Raw genomic sequence first — 23,952 nt, forward strand, 5'->3', positions numbered from 1 at the left:
TATAAATTAGGGCTGTCAATCTATTAAAATATTTAATTCCAATTAATCGCATGATTGTCCATGATTAATTAAAATTAATTGCACATTTTTTATCTGTTCAAAATGAACCTTAAAGGGAGATCTATCAAATATCAACATGGGAGTGGACAAATCTGCTGCTTTCTGCAAATATATGTATATATTTATTATTAGAAATCAATGAACAACACAAAACAATGACAGATATTGTCCAGAAACCCTCACAGGTTCTGCATTTAGCATAAAACAATATGCTCCAATCATAACATGGCAAACTGCAGCCCAACAGGCAACAACAGCTGTCAGTGTGTCAGTGTGCTGACTTGACTATGACTTGTCCCCAAACTGCATGTGATTATCATAAAGTGGGCATGTCTGTAAAGGGGAGACTCGTGGGTACCCATAGAACCCATTTACATTCACTTGTCTGGAGGTCAGAGGTCAAGGGACCCCTTTGAAAATCCTCATCAATATTTAGCATAAGTTTGGAGCGTTATTTTAATACTTAACTAGCTTTAAAACTGAGCCCTAAAGAAACGCAAGTTGCGTTAATGCGTTAAACAAATCTGCATTAACGCGTTATCAGTGCGTTAACTTTGACAGCCCTATTATAAACGTATGTGTATAAACAATATCGTCACTGACGTGTTTAGATGAGGTTATTTTGAGTGTTAATGGAGCAGTTACAATGTTAGCGTAGCATAGCATGAATGAAAACCAATGCTGCCTGGAAGGAAGGAAACACACAGCACAATAGAACCTGAACATTTCATATTTTTAACTTTATTTGAAAAGGAAGATGAAGAACGTTGATTGTCTGAGCTGCAGCAGCCCTGATTGAGCTTTACTGAGTTACTCTTAATAAGAATCAGCTGATCGCCGCATTTAGTTTTGGTTGGAGAGGAAAACCACTGTTGACCATTTAGGGGTGAAAAATAAAGTTAAAGACCCTGGGTTTTACACACACACACACACACGCGCGCACACACACACACACACACGGCCGCTTCAAGATAAACAAAGCATCAGTCATCAGGAGCAAATGGAATGATGGAGCCACACCCAGAGCTTCTGCCTGGAACCTTCTCCGTTTAAACCACCAATTAGCTGACTCACTTGAGACCAAACCCACCAATCAGACATCAAAGACACTTCCTGGTGCAGTGGAAGAGGAAAACAACCCTCACATTATCCAGAGGGACTCCCTCTGAGCACACTAAATTACAATCCCCAACTTGCGTTGTTAACTAGCCTGATATATTTTTGACTTTTTGTGAAGTGTTATTTCTCTTTGAGGTCTTGTAAAATCACCTCTGTGTGTGTGTGTGTGTGTCTCCGTCCTCAGGCCAACGGAGCTGTTCCGCAGCTGTAACGTCCAGTCAGACCAGGGCGCCATGAGCGACATCAAGCTGTGGTCCAACGGGACGATCAAGATGCCGTTCATGAACATCCCCGTGCTGGACATCAGGAAGTGTCTGCCGGACATGTGGAAGGCCGTGGCCTGCTCGCTGCAGATCAAACCCTGCCACAGCAAGTCCAGAGGGAGCGTCATATGCAAGTATGTCCACTACCAAGTGACAAGTGAATACCCAGTAGTGGGAGTGGAACCAATACTGACACATATTTTGGGGTCAGTAATAACATGACATTGTAACATTTTGCATTCCAAACATTGCTGGAATGAAGCCGTCATTAATACTCTTAGTCTCACCTGCAGGTTAAATAACGCTCCAAACCTGCGCTACATTTTAGTGAGGAAAAACTGGCATGTCCATTTTCTAAGGGGTCCCTTGACCTCTGACCTCCAGATATGTGAATGTAAATGGGTTCTATGGGTACCCACGAGTCTCCCCTTTACAGACATGCCCACTTTATGATAATCACATGCAGTTTGGGGCAAGTCATAGTCAAGTCAGCACACTGACAGACTGACAGCTGTTGTTGCCTGTTGGGCTGCAGTTTGCCATGTTATGATTGGAGCATATTGTTTTATGCTAAATGCAGTACCTGTGAGGGTTTCTGGACAATATCTGTCATTGTTTTGTGTTGTTAATTGATTTCTAATAGTAAATATATACATACATTTACATAAAGCAGCAGATTCGTCCACTCCCATGTTGATAAGAGGATTATATACTTGACAAATCTCCCTTTAAGGTTCATTTTGAACAGATAAAAAAAAATGTGTGATTAATTGTGATTAACTATGGACAATCATGCGATTAATCGTGATTAAATATTGTAATTGATTGACAGCCCTAGTAATTAGTAATGGTATCAGATTACATTTTTAAAGTAACCTTCCCAGCCCTGTCTTTCTTATTAATTTGTTTCAAGCAGTGTTCCACTGGCTTTTGTTTTTAGTTATCTCTTATCTGTCCTCAGGTCAGATTGTGTGGACATCCTGACTCAGTGTGGGGACAGGAAGCGTTTCCATGAAGGACAAACTCCAGAGGGGATCTGTGAGCTGCTGTCGCCCATCGATGACCCTGAACGCTGCATCCCCCTCCGCACATACCTCAGTGAGTCAGCACTCATTCTATCTACATGTAGGGGAGCTCAGCTAGAGGTGGAAATACCAACAACAATATCGTGCTGTAACTGGAAAGAGCCCTTTTACAAAATCAAATCCCATGTTAGATTTTATAACCATACTGCCTTCAGTTCTTCAAAAGCTCATGCAAACCAAATCTGCAAATAAATGGATTTGTGTCCACCAGGAGGCAGAAGAGCACAGACATGATCTCATCTCATGGAGATGAGATCATGTCTATCAAGAGATAGACAAGATATGTCATCAAGAGATTTGGACAACATTTGACCTACTTATTTATACATTCAGCAGACACAGAGCAACGTTAGCATCCCATCGGAGTTGTGTTTCTGTTCACCTGACCAGTTTAAAACCAATAGTCACCGGCCTTTTGGCTAACTGTGTCTGCTGTTTGGTGCTGCACAGCTAGTGTACAGTGGAAACAGCTGCTGCTGCTGGAAACAAGGTGGATGAGAGAAAACTATTCAGTAAATGTGCCGTAAAACTAAAACAACGAGCTAAGAGAGGCTAAAAAGCAAAGATGGAAGGGAATCATTTAGAGCAGGGGTCTCCAACGAGGAACTCGTGATCTATCGGTACCCGGTTCTGAGTGGCTCACTAAAACAAATTGAAAACTGTGAATTTGAAATTTGATAACAAAAAGTCACTTTGTAAAACTGTTTAAATGACTACCCAATCAAATCACAGACACCCTGCTCCCTTCTGAGACCAAATGAGTATATGCCTGTCGGCTGTCAATTAAACTAGTGAAGCTGCTGTCAGGTTTGTAACGCCATAACATACAGCAATGTGAGCACACTAGCCTCTCTACTAGACTCACATGTGCGGCGTGAGCGTGTCAGTCAGTAAAAGATGTAACATCGAGCGCCAAGTCAACAGCAACTTCTCACGGGACTTTCCGTCTGGTAGCAGTCTACGAACAGAGAAGGTAAAGGAACCAAAAACAACGCTTAGAAGACGACAGTCTCCGTTTACTAATCTGACGAAGAAGGCCGATGAAGCAAAGAGCCTTCGTTTAGTAGCGCATATCCTAACAAAACACAAGAAGCCCTTCGCCTATGGAAGATCTGTAATAGAGACGATGACTGCGGTGGCTGAAACGTTATTAAAGGACCATGAAAGTAAGACAGAAATGATGTCTGTTATTGGCGATGTACAACTTGGTGCTTTGAGGAGCTTTCAGCCACTTTCATTTAGTCCAATTAGCTCTCAGGGGAAAAGGTTGGAGACCCCTGCTTTAGAGTAACAGTTAGCACTGAGTAGTACACTGAGAGAAATAATGAACACATCTGTATTTACTTTCAAATGAACTCACATAATTTGTCATCTCTCAACAAGATGTTTTTGAGTTAACCACAGCAAAGTGTTGGTCAGCTGGTCTGTAGACGTACCTTTCTCTTCTGCTCACATTGTTTTGAAATATATCAGGGAAATTAAAACAGGATTTTTAGCCTTTATAGTGGCCTCAAGGGACATTGTCGGCCTGTTGGTCTCCCACTTTGGTTCAGACTGAAATATTTCAACAGCTGCTGGATAGATTGTGATAAAATGCTTCACAGAGATCCCCCAGAGGATAAATCCTATACCCCTTTCACACCGAGGACTCAACCAGGGTTGAACCAGGGTTGGTTGTGTATATGAGGGGTTGACCCGCGATGATTGACTCACCTTTGCGATCCAGGTCAAGAGGTGGGTCGGACCAGGGTCGATTTCGATGTGAATTGCACGGACCAGGGTCGCTAACAAACGGTGCGGGACAAACCTATTCGGTTGCAAATGAGGGCGCACGGTCCGTGACGTAACTGTCTCAGGTCACAGGTCGCCGTGGCTCATAAACAAACTGTGGGACGGCAGCAGGAATGATTTCACACACCGAATGAGAGAGACATCCGCCGTTACGTTACACGGAAACACACCACGTTAATAATAAGCCGACCACCTCACGGTACCGCCAGCTGTACGCACATCTGTTTATAAAGCGTGTTTACACATCTTCTATTTGTAACGTTACCTTTTTAAACTTTTTATCTTTCAAAATACACCTGCTAAAAGATCCATCTGTCGCCTGTTCTTTCTGTTATAAAGTAGAAGTATATCTTTGCTGGGATGGTGGAGTGAGTGAAATCTACATCTCAGTCTTCAGAAGTGTCTAATCCTTTAGTAAATGTAGCCTATATTATCATATTAGATAACACAATGTAGTCTGTTATATGATAAATGGGTACTGGAGATAGACAGAGGAAAACAGGTTCATGTTGATGAATAGACACTGTAATCTGTATGTTGTCTGTATGTGTTTGCAAATATTACAGCTCCATACATACAACATAGTTCAACATGTTATAAAGCTAAACATGCTCGATGCACTCCATTTACACTGTATCCCAAAAACATGCATCAATCTGTGACATTTTATGTTTTTGCTCACATTGATGATGCCACTATCATCTCCTCTCTCTGTAACCCCCCACCTCCCCCCCGCCCATTTCTAACACCTGAGCTAATTGGTATGCATTGCTCTCGGGTCTGACCCAGGTTGTATCTGAATTGTCCTGACCAGGGTTCAACCCGGGTTGACTGCCTTGGTTTAGGGTAGGTTAACCCTGGTCCAACCCTGGTCCAACCTTGGTCCAACCCTGGTCCAACCCTGGTCCAACCCTGGTCCAACCCTGGTCATTGGTATGAAAGTGGTCCTAATGGCTTTGGACCCACCGTGAGGTTGACAACTATTGGATGGATTGTAATGGAATTTGGTACAAACATTCATGTCCCCCTCAGGATGAATTCTAATAACTCTGGTGATGCCTTTCCCTCTAGCACCATCATCAGGTCAACATTTAAATGTGTCCAACACTTTGGTTTATGACCAAACACCCACACACCTAATGACATTCCCATCAGCCTCAGCCGTACGTTGTGTTTACTGCTACTTGGCTAATGTTAGCATTGGCGTATTAGCGTTGTCGTTGTGAGCATGTTAGCATGCTGACATTAGCATTTAGCTCAGCCTCACAGAGCTGCTAGCATGACTGGAGACTTGTTCATCTCTGGGTCAAGTCTCAAGTCCAGAGGTTCAAGTCCAGAGGCTCAAGTCCAGAGGCTGTTACATTGGGGCTTTTTCCCTCTGATTGGGCTCTTTGTTTTGATAAACAAAAAATACTCTCATATCTCATCTGACACTCATATTGAATCTTGTTTTACATCTTCATATCCACCCTCTACCCCTACCCCTTTACACAGTCGCCAGTCCCCTTGGCAACGGCATCATGGAGGAGGTCATCCATCCGTGCAACCCCAACCCCTGCCCTAGCAACCACTTATGCCAGGTCAACAGGAAGGGCTGCCTCGATGAGCTCAACTGTCAGCCGTACGTCTGTGTGCCAGGTACGAGCAGCTCCTGCTACCGTTCAGCAGCTTCACTGTGTGTCTGCAGCGTGGCGTCCATCTGACTGTGTGTGTGTGTGTGTGTGTGTGTGTGTGTGTGTCTTCAGGCTGTAAACTGGGTGAGGCCTCAGAGTTCCTGGTGCAGCAGGACTCTCGTATCCTGGTGCCAACTCGAAACGGTCCTACCGGGTGCCACGAGGTGTGCAGCTGTGGTGTCAGTGGGCGTCTGGAGAACTGTCAGGAGATGCCCTGTGTGGACATCAACAAGCCCTGCGTCGTAGGAGGCCAGAGGAAAAGTAAGAGCTCCCTCATGTCCGTCTGCATGTCCAAACAGTTTCCACAGGTCCCTAAAAGACAACAAAAGTCTGTCGGAGAAACTCTTCACCTGGCCAGTTGGGTTCAGATTCTCTACTGGACTTCGAATCATTTTGAATTAACCTCTTCAGCTCTACAGGGTGCTGGATGGTGTGGTTCGCCTAGACAGACAAACCAAAATAAATCAAGAATAGCTCCACAACTAGCAGGTCTATATGAATAATCTTGGTCTCTATGGATAGGTAAGACCTCAGAGGATTCATCCCCAGTGTCAGGAACATTGTGACTGTTACTATGCCTGAGGAAACTGTGATGAACCAAAGGAAAAATATACATTTTGTATCCTGGCCTAAAATGCTTTCTAGATTAGACAGTGGATAACACCATTATAGCAACGATACGCCAAGAGACGCCACTGAATTCATTCAGCAACTCCTCGACTACAACTGTGCCAAAGCAGATATAAATAACACAAAGCACATAGATTCTACAAAGGTTTTAGTCAGGATAGGACCAGGATGACTCTCCGTTTGGCCACTTGGATACCCAAAATGCGCCAAATGGGTGTTCTACCTCTTGAAAGGGAATCTGGCTCTAAAATACTCCTGATATCCACTACATGAGCACACAATGGAGCCTTTGGCCATGACATTGACCCTGTGCATCATCACATTCTACCATTGTGCATCATCACATTCTACCATTGTGCATCATCACATTCTACCATTGTGCATCATCACATTCTACCGTTGTGCATCATCACATTCTACCGTTGTGCATCATCACATTCTACCATTGTGCATCATCACATTCTACCGTTGTGCACAGTATAACTTCAATAAAAAACTACTAAATTGTATAATTTTGACTCCAAATGGAGTAGTTTTATTATAATAATGAAATATGATCAAGTAGATAATAACAAATAAGATCAATACCAATGTAAATAAGAAAACAAAAAAGAATCCAAAGTCAATTATGTACATTAAAAATACAATTTCTCATGCATTGATTTTGTAACTAAAATATTGAAATCATTGCTCAACAAACATTGTTTGGACTAAATCCACTTGGAGTGTTGTTTTAGTCGCGTTAAGGCCTCGTCTGTTAGAATCTATTCAGAACAAAGACCACCACAGCATTTGATGGAGTTTTTAAAGGCAGTGTTTTAACACACAGCTCATCAGAACCCCGTACCGGGTCCGTCGGGTAAAAGAGGTTAAAGCACACTTCTCAAAGAAGACAGACTTCAGACTTCAATGTGGATTTTTAACTGTGAATACAGAGCACAGATAAAAAGAGGAGCCGGTCTGGAGAGCAGGCACCTGAAGCATCCTCAGCAGGAACCTGAAGTCCCCCCTCTGTGGGTTTACACCTGGGCTCCTCCACCCGAGTTTCTTTTACATTTCTTGGCCACCATTATATTTGATGTTCTGGGTACTTTCCATTAACACTAGATTCTATTGTTTCCAAGCTGTTTCTAGGCTACTAGGTAGTTACCACTCTGAGTTACTGTTTGTCCTCCATCTTTTCCTCATTTTCTGTCACCATTATTTTCTTGTCGGGTGCTTGGATAAAAAAGTGTTTATCACAGAATTTTTTTAATTTTTTTTTTATTTCATACCACCAGTTTTAGCATACAATAAGCTGGAATTTATTTTCCACAAGTCTCTCTTCATGCCACGTAGTCTAATCAAAGATCAGAAGATTCCTGTTTCCTTCACCAGTACCCTGTCTTTTGGTCACATTAAGTACAAGCCACATGTCTGCTTTTGAATTTCTAATAGATCCGAGTCATATAATTGACTATACATGAATACAGCATTCAGCTCCTGCAGTCGCTTACACCAGTTTCAACGTTGCCTAGTTATTAAACAAGTTTTAATACACAAACACGCCGTACTAAGAGAGAGATGATGAGTTGTTTCTAATATTTACACACACTAGCCTCTGAGTGGAGCTATGGAGTCAACTGATAAAACTAACTTAACCATATGAAGTGTGAAGAAATCTGCATATGAGGGTCCTCTGCCTCCGTACTGCGCCCGAACCAGAACAACCAATCAGAGCAGAGCGGTCTCTGAGCAGCTCGCTGGCGGTTTGACAGGAGTTTGTGAGTTTTGTACGTACGTACGTCCCGTTCTCGTGAACACGACATCTCAGGAACACCTGGAAGGAATTTCTCTAAAACTGATTAGATTTTTGGTGGTCAAAGGTCAAAGGTCAAGGTCACTGTGACCTCACAAAACACGTTTTCGGACAAAACTCAAGAATTGTTATTATAATAATACTAATAATGATAATTTCACACAGATGTCTAACAGCATAAAGTGATGACATTTTGGACAGACATGAATATAAACTGCAGCTTGACCGGCTGGCGGAGGCACGCAACCACAAGGCTAGTTATTATTCCATTATTCTATGTATTAGACTCAAACTCTCCAGTAAACAGCATGTGATGAGATGGTTTGATCTGTCTGCTGCTGAGGACACAATGACTCCCAGACTGTTTACTAAAGTCCTCCCACACTACACTGAAAGGCTTCCCCTGCTGAGCCATCTGTTACAGACTGTAGTAATGTAAAAGCATACTGGAGGAACAGCGCTGGGCTCTGCTGTGTGCAGTGAGCAACTTTCACAGCAATGATCGGGCGCCATCTTCGAGCGTGGTTTCCCCTTCTGCTTCATAGATCCATTATTAAGGTTCAAGGTTGTCTTCATTAATTAAATGACTCTTTGAACCGGTTTGTTCTGCATCGTGGCAGGTTGTATCTGTAGGGATGGCTCGGATCAGGCAAGCTCGATCGGGCTTTCTTCAAGGACAATGTTCATAGTTATGAAATATAAGATGGGCAACATTAATTGTACAAACTGCACCTGCATGGATCTTTTACATACATGCACATTCACACTGTTGACCAACAGCACACCATCCTGACAGTGCAGACTTTAAGGGAATAGTGCACTGACAGCTCCCAGTGCTGTGTGAAGAATGAGACAGAACTTTGTAACTTCTCATACTACCTGGGCTGAGTAAAGTAGTAAAGTATCCCTCTGTCAATAGAATACCAGCTGTGCTTTCATCAGACATGTCAGCTTTTTGATGACTTCTGACTTCTCCTATCAACTGTTTTTATGACATTACAGCATTAGAGATGTGTGGCTTATTCCCTGAAGAGGGAGCATTGCAGACTTATGGAGTGTACGCTGCAGGGAAACTCTTGGACCAGTTTCTGGCTCACACACCTGGGCTGTAGTGGAATAGTCCTTTTTCTCTTAGGAAGGTTCCTAACGGAGTGAAAGGACCCAGAAATCTCAGTAGCAGCCATGATGAGAATCATGAATCCTCTAAATGTTGAGGAAAGGAGCTTCAATGCTTCCTTTATTATCTCCTTTAGCATAGGATACACTGGAGCATCATTTACCAAAGGATAGGAGAGAATAACATCCCACAATTCCTTGCGGCCGCAGCATTTAAAGCGACGCACCATTCCGCCGTTCATAATAACAAACGATATGCTGATCTTGCATATTATTTTCATACAGTCGTACACTAATTGTGATTCATGTTTAATATGAGTGGACAGTGACAACCATTTCATTTCACTTTATTTTTAATTAATTATTTATTTTGAACATGTAACAAACAAATAAATAAATAACACATAAAATGAACAGTAAACAATCAATTAACAAATAATTAACATAAATAAATATTACACGTCCTAAAAGAAGTTGGAAGAAGTATATGATCCTACACCTTCTCCAAAACTCCAACAATGAACTCAATATTTATCATATATTCCTGTTTATTGGTAATGAAGTGATATTTTCACTGGTTGTCCTCGTTAGGTCAGATGACCTTTATTATCTGTTGATGTAAAGTGTTCCAGCAGCAGGAGGACCTGTGGTATCTCTCTTTAACACACCGATGGTGAAGCAGTCTGTCACTGAAAGACCTATTTAAGAACGCACGGGAGGAAGCAGCGTCTTTTGTAGTCCATCTTCAGAACATTGTAGTTTCACCACGGCAGAACCACGTCACTAACATCCGCTGCCGTCGCATCATAATGACAGTCTAGTGAAAGAGCAGTCGGATTCTCTGAACACCAAGTTTGTCTTTTCCTAAGTCCTTCTGAATTCTCCTTCTCATCTTTCCTTGACCTCATGACGTTTTCCATCGAGGTCAAGGAGAAGTGGTTAGGAAAAGACATTATTTTTTGACTTTTCGACCGCAGCCAGGAACTCATCTTTTTTACACTGCTTATAATTTCTCCCTGCATTGCTGTCATTTCTGATACTGCCCACTGGGGGGCACCAAAGTCAAAAACGTTCTAAATCCTCCCACAGTGTCTCTAACATGTTCTACGCAGTAAACCTCCACTTAGCCACTCCATTGGCTGAATGCTCTTTCTCTCTCCTCTGTCGCCGTCACCAGCTCAGCTCCCTCCCCCCTCACAGAGGTGTGCTGCTCTTCTGGCTTTGTGCTTTCATGTTTGTTTCCGCCTGCACTTCTAAGGAGGAGGGGTGAGCTGCTCTGCTCTTATTGGAGACAGATGTTCAGTTTGATTGGACACATGCTGTTGTTTTAAGTAGAGCCAAACTCCGTTCAAAAGTCTGGCAGTGTAATGTGTCGTTGGCTAACAGCGGGGATAGACACATCACAGAGCAGGACTCATGAACCCTGAAGAGCTTCTTCTCAGTTCGGCATGTTCATATTCCACATCGCAGGAGAGAGAGGACAGGGAGCCAAGAGATAGAAATACTTTGTCTGTCTCTAATCCTCAGTCATCTTGTTGACTGAGGTGTCAAGGTGCTGTGAGGCTTTCTGTAGCCTGTTATTCCCACATCATACTCACCATAGCAGGTGGTAGAAACGACAAAGGAAGTGCTGCTTGGTGGAGGAGGTGTGTGCTGAATTTAGATTAATAATAATAACTGTGAACATGTCATAAATTTCTCCCTTCATTTCCTATCAGCTCTCTACGGTTAGTTTTATGCATTCGATCAGAGCCAGCAACGCAGTACAACGAGCAACCGATGACGTGGTATAATAGCGAGTATAAGAAGTGGGAAAGTCCACTAAGAGTGGATGGAATGTGTGATGGATGGGTCAAACAAACACAGAACACTCACACAGGAGACCGCAGTGTGTGTCCCGTGTGAAACCAAAAGTAAACGTTGATATTCCGCTTGTTATGTAACGTTACGTAAAAAAGGGTGGTTACTTACTTACAGTAGTTATGTTGTTATGGTTGTTACGCTTCGTTGTTACGCTACGTTGTTACGCTACGTTGTGGCGTTGAAATGGTTGTTACGTTACGTTGTTACGCTATGTGGTTATGGTTGTTACGCTACGTTGTTACGCTACGTTGTTATGTTGTTATGGATGTTACGCTACGTTGTTACGCTATGTTGGTATGCAACGTTGTTACGCAACGTTGTTACACTACGTTGTTACGCTATGTTGTTATGGTTGTTACGTTACGTTGTTACATTATGTTGTTACGCTACGTTGTTACGTTGTTATGGATGTTACGCTACGTTGTTACCCTACGTTGTTACCCTACGTTGTTACGCTACGTTGTTACGCTACGTTGTTACGCTACGTTGTTGTGGTTGTTATGTTACATTGTTGTGGTTGTTATGTTACGTTGTTATGGTTGTTAAGCTACGTTGTTACGCTACGTTGTTACGCTACGTTGTTACGCTACGTTGTTACGCTACGTTGTTATGTTACATTGTTACCTTACGTTGTTATGCTACATTGTCACGTTACGTTGTTACGCTACGTTGTTACGCTACGTTGTTACGTTGCGTTATTACGTTATTATTTGAACACAAACCATGATGTTTCTTCTAACCTTAACTGAGTAGATTTGTTGCCTAAACCTAACCAATCATCTCACAACGTTAACAATGTGGCATTATGCGTTTCTGCAAGCGTGAAACATATTTAGATATTTTTGGTTCAGAAACATCAACATTCAACATGTCCTGTGGTTTGCCAACATTTTTTCTGGCATGACTAGAATAGTATGTACACTATGAGCATGAAAAACAAAATAAAATGCTACTAAATAAATGTATTATATACACCAACAGAAATAGTAACTAAAGATGTTCTGAGACAAGAATAGTCACCAATACATCCTGAACATACAGTCAAACGATGCTCACATGTTCTTGTGTTGTCTTGCTGTGCGTGTTGTCACCAACAGGTCACGGGACGTCTTTCAGGGTGGACTGCCACACCTGTTCCTGCTTCGCTGGCGACACCATCTGCTCTACGAGAGAATGTCTCGGCTTCGACAGCTCCGATGAGGACCGCAGACGCTTTACTGGTCCGTCTGTGTGTGTGTGTGTGTGTGTGTGTGTGTGTGTGTGTGTGTGTGTGTGTGTGTGTGTTTCATCAAAGTTGTTCATCTTTAGTTTGGTGATGAAATAAACTCTGCACAGAGGCGCTTTTTCGACGTGCAGCAACCGTTAGAGCTGCATTGATCTAATCCATGCTGGACACATTTTCGCTAGCTATGTAGAAATATGAGGTCCCCATGCAACCAGCTCTGATTGGGTCACGCTTTCTCTCTCGTTAGAACGGCCATGGATTGGATCAACAGCAGCTCTTTGAATTTGAATCACTAAACAAATCAGAAATGTCCAACAGAGGCCTGGAGCCTACATGTAGCCTACAGAGAGATCATTAAAATTGGAATCTAGTTGGAACTTTATACCTAATGTGGTGCAGAATGGGGCTAATGACACCTTAACCCTGACTTACGTCATGGTTTATGACATGTTTGGTTGTATTTCTGCAGCTCTGGTCCATGGGGTTTTCAGTTATGATAACATTGATTTCACCAAAGTAATTAAGGAGATCCAGGAACGTGGCAGCTTTGCTAAAAATGGGTCCCGCACAGCAAGAAAACTCAAGCGGTCAGATGATGAAACACCCCCCAAACCCAAGGTGTTGTGGGAAGCCGTAACTTTAGTCAGTACAGTGTTATCAGAACCAACAGAACCAATGGCCAGACCTACGCAAATATAACCCAAGTTGTAATTTTCCTTTTCTCCGTCATACTACTTGTCCTCTCCCTCCCCGTCCTCCTCCAGGCCTTCCCTGTAGCTGTCCAGACCGCTTCGTCCCAGTGTGTGCCTCTAACGGGCGGACCTATCCCAGTGCCTGTGTAGCTCGCTGTATGGGTTTCAAGGACCACCAGTTTGTCTTCGGCCTGTGCCGCCTCAGTAACCCCTGCGCTGGCAAGCCCTGCCAGAGGAACCAGAGGTGGGTTCAGCTGCTGCTAACACAGAGCACCAACTCTCTCCCTCCCTTTCTTTTCTACTCGTTCTCCTTCCATCTCTCTCTCTGTGGCCCTTATCAGTATAGGCTTTGTTACTGCATTTCATTCACAAATCCTCATCATCATCCCTCACCCACAAGCTTTGACCCCTGACCCATGGTCTAAAGGCTGACAGGAATAGAAATAGAGGGAAGCATTGACAACATCTATTTTCAGCATTTATCTATCTGATGTATCTCAACTACAGGGAGGCCTTTCTTTGAAGCAAGCCTATATTAAAGACAGGCCTGTATTCCTAACTTTAAGGATTAAATGAATATGTAAGGGAAACGTAATGTGGCAGGCTCTAACATCATTCATTCATTAGGCCTTTGTATTCATGCAGAACATCGGCCATTGATGAATAGTTTCCGCCCTTGTCTGTCTCGGGCCATCTTCTCCGGCTCTTTCCACGTCAGTATCTTCTTTTCAACTCTTGTTCCGTGCTCCTTCTCCAGGTGTTTCCACGTCAGTCTCTTCTTTTTCAACTCTTGTTCCGTGCTCCTCTCCAGGTGTTTCCACGTCAGTCTCTTCTTTTTCAACTCTTGTTCCGTGCTCCTTCTCCAGCTGTTTCCACGTCAGTCTCTTCTTCTCAACTCTTGTTCCGTTGCTCCTTCTCCAGGTGTTTCCACGTCAGTCTCTTCTTTTTCAACTCTTGTTCCGTGCTCCTTCTCTAGGTGTTTCCACGTCAGTCTCTTCTTCTCAACTCTTGTTCCGTGCTCCTTCTCCAGCTGTTTCCACGTCAGTCTCTTCTTCTCAACTCTTGTTCCGTGCTCCTTCTCCAGCTGTTTCCACGTCAGTCTCTTCTTTTTCAACTCTTGTTCCGTGCTCCTTCTCTAGGTGTTTCCACGTCAGTCTCTTCTTTTTCAACTCTTGTTCCGTGCTCCTTCTCCAGCTGTTTCCACGTCAGTCTCTTCTTTTTCAACTCTTGTTCCGTGCTCCTTCTCCAGGTGTTTCCACGTCAGTCTCTTCTTTTTCAACTCTTATTCCGTGCTCCTTCTCCAGCTGTTTCCACGTCAGTCTCTTCTTTTTCAACTCTTGTTCCGTGCTCCTTCTCCAGGTGTTTCCACGTCAGTCTCTTCTTCTCAACTCTTGTTCCGTGCTCCTTCTCCAGCTGTTTCCACGTCAGTCTCTTCTTTTTCAACTCTTGTTCCGTGCTCCTTCTCCAGGTGTTTCCACGTCAGTCTCTTCTTCTCAACTCTTGTTCCGTGCTCCTTCTCCAGCTGTTTCCACGTCAGTCTCTTCTTTTTCAACTCTTGTTCCGTGCTCCTTCTCTAGGTGTTTCCACGTCAGTCTCTTCTTTTTCAACTCTTGTTCCGTGCTCCTTCTCCAGCTGTTTCCACGTCAGTCTCTTCTTTTTCAACTCTTGTTCCGTGCTCCTTCTCCAGGTGTTTCCACGTCAGTCTCTTCTTCTCAACTCTTGTTCCGTGCTCCTTCTCCAGCTGTTTCCACGTCAGTCTCTTCTTTTTCAACTCTTGTTCCGTGCTCCTTCTCCAGGTGTTTCTGGGTCTTCCTCTCCCCCGTTTGCCTTGTGGGTTCCATGTCAGCGCCTGCTCGGTTATTGCCGTTTTGCTTCTTAGAGTGTGTCCAATCCAGCTCCACTTTCTCCTTTTCAGCTGTACTTCTGCTGTCTCTTGTTGGGTGCGTTCCCACAGGTTGATGTCGCTGATGGTCTTTGGCCACTAGATCCCAGGATGTGTCTCAGACAGTGATCAGTGAATGTCTGCAGCTTGTTGATGATGTTAGTGGTGCTCTTCCAGGTTTCTGATCCATACAGCTGTACTGTTTTAACGTTGGAGTTGAAGATTTTGAGTTTGGTCTTTAGTGAAATGTTTTTTCCAGATTTTCTTCAGTATGTTGAATGCTGTTCTTGCTTCTCCGATTCTTGATTTGATGTCCTCGTCTGTTCCACCACCCACAGCTAGAACACTTCCTAGATATGTGAATTTGTCGACCTCTTCCAGTGGCTGGTCCCCGACTGTTATAGGATTCATGCTTTTGTTGTTGATCCGCATGATTTGGGTTTTTGATCCATTTATTTTGAGTCGCAGCTCAGCTGCAGTTGTTTCTAGCAGCTGTTTGGTGGGTATGTGAGAGCAGTGTGATGTCATCAGCAGGCTCTAACGGCTGTGCTAAAAGAATAAAGGATCAGAAAAGAGGATACAAATTCAAACAATAACGGATGTCAAAATCTAAAACGTACATATGAACAATTGTTACCTTTTTATTAAGTATATTTGATCATAATATAAGATATAATTATTTAGAAATATCCCTGTTTACTGATCTACTACATTATAGTTTGCTGTTTTTTCAGTCAGTGTTAAGCTACTGGCATTGAAACACTTCCTGCACAGATATTTCACAATAAAAGCCTTCTAGAACATCAGAAGGATCTGTCACACTCCTGGTTGTCTATTAAAGGTACCCTATGTACCCTGAGCTTTCCTGTCAAGGAATACAGTTATAGTTCCATTCAGTGTTTGTTTTATTATTTTTATTTTATTATTACCTGAAATTTAGAAAAACAGATTTTTGGCCGGATCGCAGAGGGCAAAAAATCTGTCACTGAGTGAGTGATGAAGTTATGTGATTGGTCGGCCGATTGTTGGAGTTTCCTCATTGGTCATTGCTCTTCAAAATGAAAAGTCGTCCAGCGCGACTCGTCTGGCTCACTAAACTTGGACCAAGCTGTGAAACTAGGAGATCTAGTTCTAAAACTAAACGACATTCAGCAGTGACATCATCGCCTATTTCTCTCTCAGAATGTTCTCAGAAGTAGATGTTGGTGGATCGCTCAGACGGAATAACAGAAAGTTTATGAGCAGGCCGCCATGTTGTTTCCTGTTTGAAACGTAGAAAGTAGAATTAGTTAGAGTGTGTTTATCCTCCATGTCTACATGTTTCAGTCAGAGATTGGTGAGTGATGTATTCTGGGAGACTTCTATCCCCACATACACACAAGCAGCAGATTCATCGCCTTCACTCACACCCCATGATGACTTCTGTTATCCTACAGCATACAAGGTCTTAAACGCTTTTCTTGGCTCTCTGTTCAAAGGCGGAACACACACACACACACACACTAATGAGTGGAGGTATGTGGAGACGTGGTGGTTGCTATGGTGATAAGAGCAGGGTTTCTTTGTGTTTGGAGGGAAGCTCTTTTATCACAGCTTTTTTACCTAATATCCTCCAGCGTGTGATGTTTCCATCCGTCATTGTGTGAATGTGAGTTGTGGGTGGGATGTAGTGTGTACAGTACATACTATTAGTAGTCTGGGGCTCCTCACCTGCTCTCATGTGAGGACAGGGGGTAGTATAGATGAATAAAAAAAAGGCATATTGTGTGTGTTTTCAGGTGCGTCCCGAAGTATCGCGTGTGTCTGAGTGACTCGTCAGACTGCCCGCAGTTCGAGTGTGTCGGCCGACCGGCGGCCTGCGATAAGATCAGTGTGGAGCCGGCCTGTGATACCGATGGTCTGGTCCACCCCAGTCTGTGCCAGCTGCAACAGGCTGGGAAGAGCCTGGCCTACATGGGCCACTGCCAGGTAGGTTCCACAGGACGGCGGGTGTCAGCGGAGCTCAGGGACAGCTGTCTTCTACCTGAGAACACTCATCTCTGACCTCGTTGACGCTGTTACTGTGTGTATGTGCAGTACAGGCCTGGACCGCAATCAAGTGCAGCTTTCAGTGTTGTTAAAGCTAAAAAGCACTCAGTAGAGTGCTTCATCAAGGTCTAGTGATCCTCTCAGTTAGCTGTTACCTTCAGAACGCAGAGGACAGAGCACTAAAAGGAAAAGTTCTAAATCAGATTAGCAGCTTTATTCTCGTCTGGAGTGTGACTCTGCAGAGGAATGATGATGGTCATTTTGCCAGTTGAGCTTTTGGTCTGTTTGGTCCAGACCAATGTATCCTGACAACTACAGTATAGTGTCTGCACACTGACTTTTAGTTACTATTTCATTATTTCTCCATTATGTATTATTGTACATCTAATGAAGTAACCAGTTTGGTGTCTATCTATATATACAGCACCTTGCTCTATGTAATGTCGGCCGTTTGCCTGGTGATGCGGCCCAAACTAGTGGTTTCAGGGTATACCAATACTAGAAAGCAGTACGATACCTTGTTTTATTAGTACCGATACTTCAAGACTGACAGTGTTTTAAAACGAGCCGTGAGTGGCGTCGATGTGCGAGGGGGCCGTGTGTGTGTGCTTTAGAGGACGCCATTAGGATTGGCATCCCGCGGGAGCAGGCGGTCAAAAACTAAAGTGTAGTGACAACCAGAAGGATGGAGTCAACTAGAAGATTAAAGCAGGTGATGAACGTCTCGCTCTGAGCTGGTGTTTCTATCAGCACAACTCCCTTCAAAAGAAACAAGGAAACAACAGCGTGGCTCTGATTACCGATCAAACGTAGCGATAACATTCCATTCACCATCTTCTCTGAGTCTGTCCAAGCATCTCCTGTCATTCAGCAAACACATAATCCGCCAAAGAGCATGTGTTAAAGTCTCATGGTACCGTGTGTCTCTATAACGTGGAGAGGAGAAGCAGTCCGCTGAGAGGGACTCTTACACACAGCTCTCTCTACAGTTACTGTGGTGTCTTCCTCATTTTAACAGCTTTGCTCTCATCAACTTTGTGTGTTCATCAAGTTTTACATTTTTCCCGTGGTATCATTTCAGTATCGGTATCGAGGTATTTAGAATTTTGGTATCGTGACAGCACTTGCCGAAACATTGGCTTTTAAAATCCAGTGTGTGGACGATATACTTTCTCCTCATTGAATCTGCTGTCCTGCATCTGGCCTATAGGATGGGATGTGCACACAACTACCTATCTCATATTGACAACCATATAATAATTATAATACCATAAAAATACAGTATTCTTAATATTACACTTCCATGAAGTTGGGGGACTTGGACAAATAAAATAAAATAAAAAATGAACAACAGAGGCTGCGATATTGTGACGTTTAATCTCTAGTATGGTTCAAATGGTTCAAATTCCCAAATCACTGGATCCTACATTTCCCATAATGCAACTCAGTTGTGTTTTTCCTTAAATCTTCTTAAATCTTGACATCACTATGACATCATCAAGGTTATTTTCTCAGACCTGACACAGCTCAGACATGAAACCAGTGAGCATGGACCTGGGATCAGTATGTGTGACAAAAATAGTCTCAACTCAAAGATTTATTTACTAGCTTTTCAGGGCTTTCAGTAACACGTCATGGTCTTCATCAGCGAATGGTATCTTTGAACCGTGACCGGGGTTACAGCTTACTTTCACGTGGCAGACGTTCAACACTCAGGCAACATGATGACACCTCAGCCTGTTCCATTTGAAAGCTCTGATTTCCATCAAAAAATGTAAAGTTTGGCCTCAGGGTAACACCAGAGGAGAGCTCATAGAGTCAACCAAATAATCACCAAGACAGGCAGACAGACATAATGTGAAGGAAGACAAACATATATATATGTATATAGTTTACACATTTGCTCTGTGTGCTGTGTTCTCAGGATGCCTGCAGGAAGCCTCAGCCCATTTGTGGCCATAATGGTGAAACCTACAACACAGTGTGTGACGCCTTCTTTGACCGCGTGGCCGTGGACTACGAGGGCTCCTGCCACGCTGTCGGGGCCATGTCTGACGTGGCCCCCGACTCTGCGTGCAGTGTGATTCCCTGTCCGCCTCTGTCCACGCCAGGCTGCCAGCCTGTCAACCCACCTGGTGAGGAAATCACCATTTTAAGACTCTAAATATCTAAAAGACTTTGTATTTTTTGCATTGAACGTCACACAATATTCACCTCACTTGATGGCTCTTCCATTATGACATGTATACAGCATTAGTTTGTGGAGGTTGTATAGAAATAATCCATGACCTCTGACCTCTTTCCAGGAGCCTGTTGTCCGATATGTGCCAGCATGCTGCAGATCCTCTGGAACAAAGAGCTGATGAACACTTTCTCTAAGGTACAAACGGGTCACTGTTCACCTGTCAAAGCTGCTGTCAAGTTCACCAATAATGTGCAGACCTTGGTTAGACTGATGTTTAACAGAGTTCAGTATGTGATGCTGCTGGGATCAGATGTAACTACATATGTTGACCACTAGGGAGAGCTATAAATCCAAAGAGTCCCTTACTGCAGCTACAGGTGGATGCACAAAAAAAACCATTATAGTAGCAGTGCAGTTACTGAAGGACCAAATACTGTGACGCACAAGTCCTGTTTCACTGTCAGTATGTTTCAGCATAACATACAGCAATAATCCCTCTCAGTCATCACTGGTGACCCACTACAAGTGTGTCTGTATCTGCTGTTTCCATTTGTTCACAATGTTTCTGCCTTTGTGCCCTACATGGGGATGTAACCCCGGCCACAGCCAATAAGCTGTGTGGGGGGGGGGCTTTATTAAGTGTATAATTAACATTATCATGTTTCATGAAAGAAAGACATTGACAGAGAGGCGTATACATACTGTCACTTATGCGCACAGGCACGCATGTTATTACGTCCACAAAAACTATAAACTAACACCATGTCCTAACTGGATGCGAGCGTCCGACTATCGCACCACACCACGCATCGAGCGCTCTTTGTCCACACTGAATATGTTAAATCTGCACTTCTGTCCTACGTCATACCAGCCTGGAGCTGGAGACGTAACCACTTAAAAAGATGGGTTAGTAGTGCTTGCTATCTTCCTACGTTTGTACTTTTTAACCAGAAAACACAGGTTTTATATTGTGATATTTACTTTAAATAACATACAATACAACCAACAGCAAGTAGGGTGTTATCTAGCGATCTTCTCCAGCCAGCTGCCACCTTATTATGGTTGTTGTAGTGAAATGAGGAGGTATTGCACCCAGTAATGTTTGTATAGAAGAAACCTGTCTATAGTACGATCTGTTAAAGAGGAAACCAATGTTTCCCAACCTCTGGTAGTGGTTGGAAACCTCTAGATTAACTACATGAAGTAGATCAACTAGCTCCACCTCAAGCAGCTACAACAGTAACATGCTGCTCTAACATTGATGCATCAGTATTAACTAATATGAATTCATTACAGTAACAGAATATAGATTCATATTTGATCAGCGCTGCCTAGTTTGACCGTTTGGTCGGAGTTCGTTAGTGATTGACAGCTGCTCAGAGACGGCAGACTCCAGTTCAGCTCTGATTGGTTGTTTTCCTCCGGTCTGTGAGATGATGCAGATGCCGTTAGGAGCACCGGAGGACACCGGAGGACACCGGAGGAACATGATTTCTTTCTCATGCATTAATGATATTTCGCTCCAGTCTTGCCTACTGCTGCTTTAACATTCATAATAACACTAATCAGAAGTGGTTACATCCTCCCACCTTTGGCCACAGCATTCCCTCACATGCCTCCCTGAGCCCCCACCCCCCCCCCCCCGTGGGTGTGTGTGCCCAGCTTGTTAAACAGCAGTAAAAGCCTGAAGCCTGCCGATGCCCTAAACACTGACATGTTAGCTGCTAATAAGTCCCAGCGGCATCTCATCCCGGTCAGCTTAATTATACAACAAAGCCCCCTTTTGGCTGTCAGTCAACTTGGCTGTCGTCCCCCAGCACCAGCACATCATAGGAAGGCTCAGCCTGCAATAAGCCTGTTAATACGGAACACAAGCAGAGCTGATTTGATCTGCAGCTGCGAAGATACATGAGAATATGAGTGGAACTGTGTTGCTGCACTACAGCTACAGCTTAGCCTGCTGAGAGCCCCCTCGGCCCTGCTTAGTATTTTATAACACCAGTTCAATCATTTATCTGTCCGTCCGTCCGTCCATCCTTCCGTCCGTCCTTCTATCCGTTCGCGTGTCACACTTTGGTTTCCGGAGCAGACATTTTTGGCACCCTGGACTTGAAGAAGGTGAGCTAATAACAAGCTACATTGTGCTCAATAGACTAATTCCATTAGTTCCTAAAGGGCAAAACCTCTGGCCCTACTTTAGTAAGGGTCAGACGGTGAGCGGGGGGGTGTGAGCCTTTCAAAGCTGTTTCCTGCTGGATGTTCTGTTCTACATTTAGGTTGCAGGTTTATTGGTTTATCCCTGACTGAAATGCACCCAACATGCAGTATTTTCATTTAACATTGTCTGACGTCTCCCCTCTCTGTTTGACCTTTGACCCCTGGGTGCAGTTGAATAAGAACCAGCCGGTGACGGTCCACGACGTCCTGCAGATCCTGAGGTTTCACGTCTCGGTGCCGCAGTGCGACGTCTTCGGCTACCTGAGCATCGACCACGAGCTGGTGGTCCTCATCGCGCCAGTGGACCAGCAGCCGACACCGCTGCAGGTAACACACACACACACACACACACACATACACACACACACACACACACACACGCTGTAGATTCAGTCATTTAGCTAATTATTTGTCTTGCATGTCTATTTTGTGGCTGTTCACTTCAGTGTGTTAAACATCACTTCAAACCAACTGGAGTGTGTGAACATTATTTGACTTCATGATCATTTCTGCAGTAAGCAGAGATTATGAAGGCCAAAACTCCTGCCCAGATAATAGCTGCTAATAAGGTGATATTCTGTGTCTATTTGACAGTTTGCTGTATTAATAATGACATTTATTTAGTCACATTGAGATCAATTCAAAGCAAACGGGACTCATATGAGAGAGATAGATGAACTGGATAATTAACTTCTAATGTTGTTAGAAACGGGTCCTCCTGCAGCGTGTCCTCCTGCAGCGTGTCCTCCTGCAGCGTGTCCCATGGACAAGAAACAATGAGACTTGTAATATTTCATATTTTTCTTATCGTCAATAAATTCCATGTGCAGACCCAAACCAACAATGAGTGTATCTACTGACAAGTATCTTGTGTGCAGCGGCGCCGCAATGAGTTTTTTGAAGTGGGGGGGCCAACTTTGGATGACATAGGCTTATAAGGTGACTGTGGTGGGTGGACCTCGGACGCTTGAGTGGGGTCACGTTATACTGCGGTTACATTATACTTCCCTGGAAGAAAATTTTGAACATTTTAAAGTTAAAGGGGTTGTTTGTAACTTTTTAAGTGTATAAATGTACCGCGGTGTAAGCAAACCGGATATCGACCCAGCTCTACTCCCTATGTGGGATATACACCGATCAGCCATAACATGATGACCACCTGCCTAATATTCAATAGTTCCCCCTTTTGCCACCAAAACAGCCCTGACCCGTGGAGGCATGGACTCCTCTAGACCTCTGAAGGTCTGCTGTGGTATCTGGCACCAAGCCGTCAGTAGCAGATCCTTTAAGTCCTGTATAAGTTGTGAGGTGGGGCCTCCGTGGATCGGACTTGTTCGTCCAGCACATCCCACAGATGATCCATCGGATCGAGATCTGGAGAATTTGGAGGCCGAGTCAACACCTCCAACTCGTTGCCATCCACATGATGTAAAAGAAAAAACGTGATTCATCAGACCGGGCCACCTTCTTCCATTGCTCTGTGGTCCAGTTCTGATGCTCACGTGCCCATTGTAGGCACTTTTGCCGGTGGACATGGGTCAGCGTGGTCACCCTGACCGGTCACCATTCGCAACAAACTGCTCCTCACTGTGTGTTCTGACACCTTTCTATCAGAACCAGCATTAACTTTTTCAGCAGTTTGAGCTCCAGTAGCTCTTCTATTGGATCAGACAACACAGGCCAGCCTTCGCTCCCCACATGCATCAATGAGCCTCGGGTCTGACCCTGTCGCCGGTTCACCGGTTCTCCTTCCTTGGACCACTTCTGGTAGGTCCTGACCACTGCAGACCGGGAACATCCCACAAGAGCTGCAGTTCTGGAGATCATCTGACCCAGTCGTCTAGACAGCACTATTTGGCCCTTGTCAAAGTCACTCACATCCTTACTCTGGCCCATTTTATCTGCTTCCAACACAAAGTTCAAAGTTCAAAATGTTCACTTGCTGTCTAATATATCCCCCCCCACTGCCAGGTCCCATGGTAACCAGATAATGTTATTCACCTCACCTGACAGTGGTCTGAATGTTATGGCTGATCAGTGTATATATATATATTACAGTGCATTACTTTTTGTAGGTATAGTGCGAGCGGTGTATGACAAGCCTGCACACGTTTGATGCTTCAGAAGGGATGTCCTTTAATAAGCACTATGTATTATTACTTGAGTTCACTCATGTGATGTTGCAGAGCTGCAGTCACCAGAAACAAGACCTAGCAACCTGAACACTGCTGAGACTGAACCTCCACTGACAGCAGCTTCTTATTCTATGCTACATACGGCCTTAGAAAAGTTATCTCATAATTGATTGTAATTGAAAATGACATA

General features: G+C 43.8%; 1 protein-coding gene across 1 annotated transcript in view; it reads left to right on the top strand.

Moving 5' to 3' along the window:
• Positions 1-23,952, top strand: part of reck (reversion-inducing-cysteine-rich protein with kazal motifs) — a 74,574-nt gene that overhangs the window by 45,737 nt on the left and 4,885 nt on the right. The window contains 10 exon segments of the mRNA XM_037756567.1: positions 1,364-1,576; positions 2,404-2,540; positions 5,813-5,956; positions 6,064-6,252; positions 12,496-12,618; positions 13,388-13,559; positions 16,976-17,165; positions 19,150-19,360; positions 19,532-19,605; positions 21,799-21,954. Coding sequence (XP_037612495.1) covers positions 1,364-1,576; positions 2,404-2,540; positions 5,813-5,956; positions 6,064-6,252; positions 12,496-12,618; positions 13,388-13,559; positions 16,976-17,165; positions 19,150-19,360; positions 19,532-19,605; positions 21,799-21,954 — 1,609 coding nt within the window.

This window comes from Sebastes umbrosus, chromosome 21, assembly GCF_015220745.1.
Source record: "Sebastes umbrosus isolate fSebUmb1 chromosome 21, fSebUmb1.pri, whole genome shotgun sequence".
NCBI classification, from domain to species: domain Eukaryota; kingdom Metazoa; phylum Chordata; class Actinopteri; order Perciformes; family Sebastidae; genus Sebastes; species Sebastes umbrosus.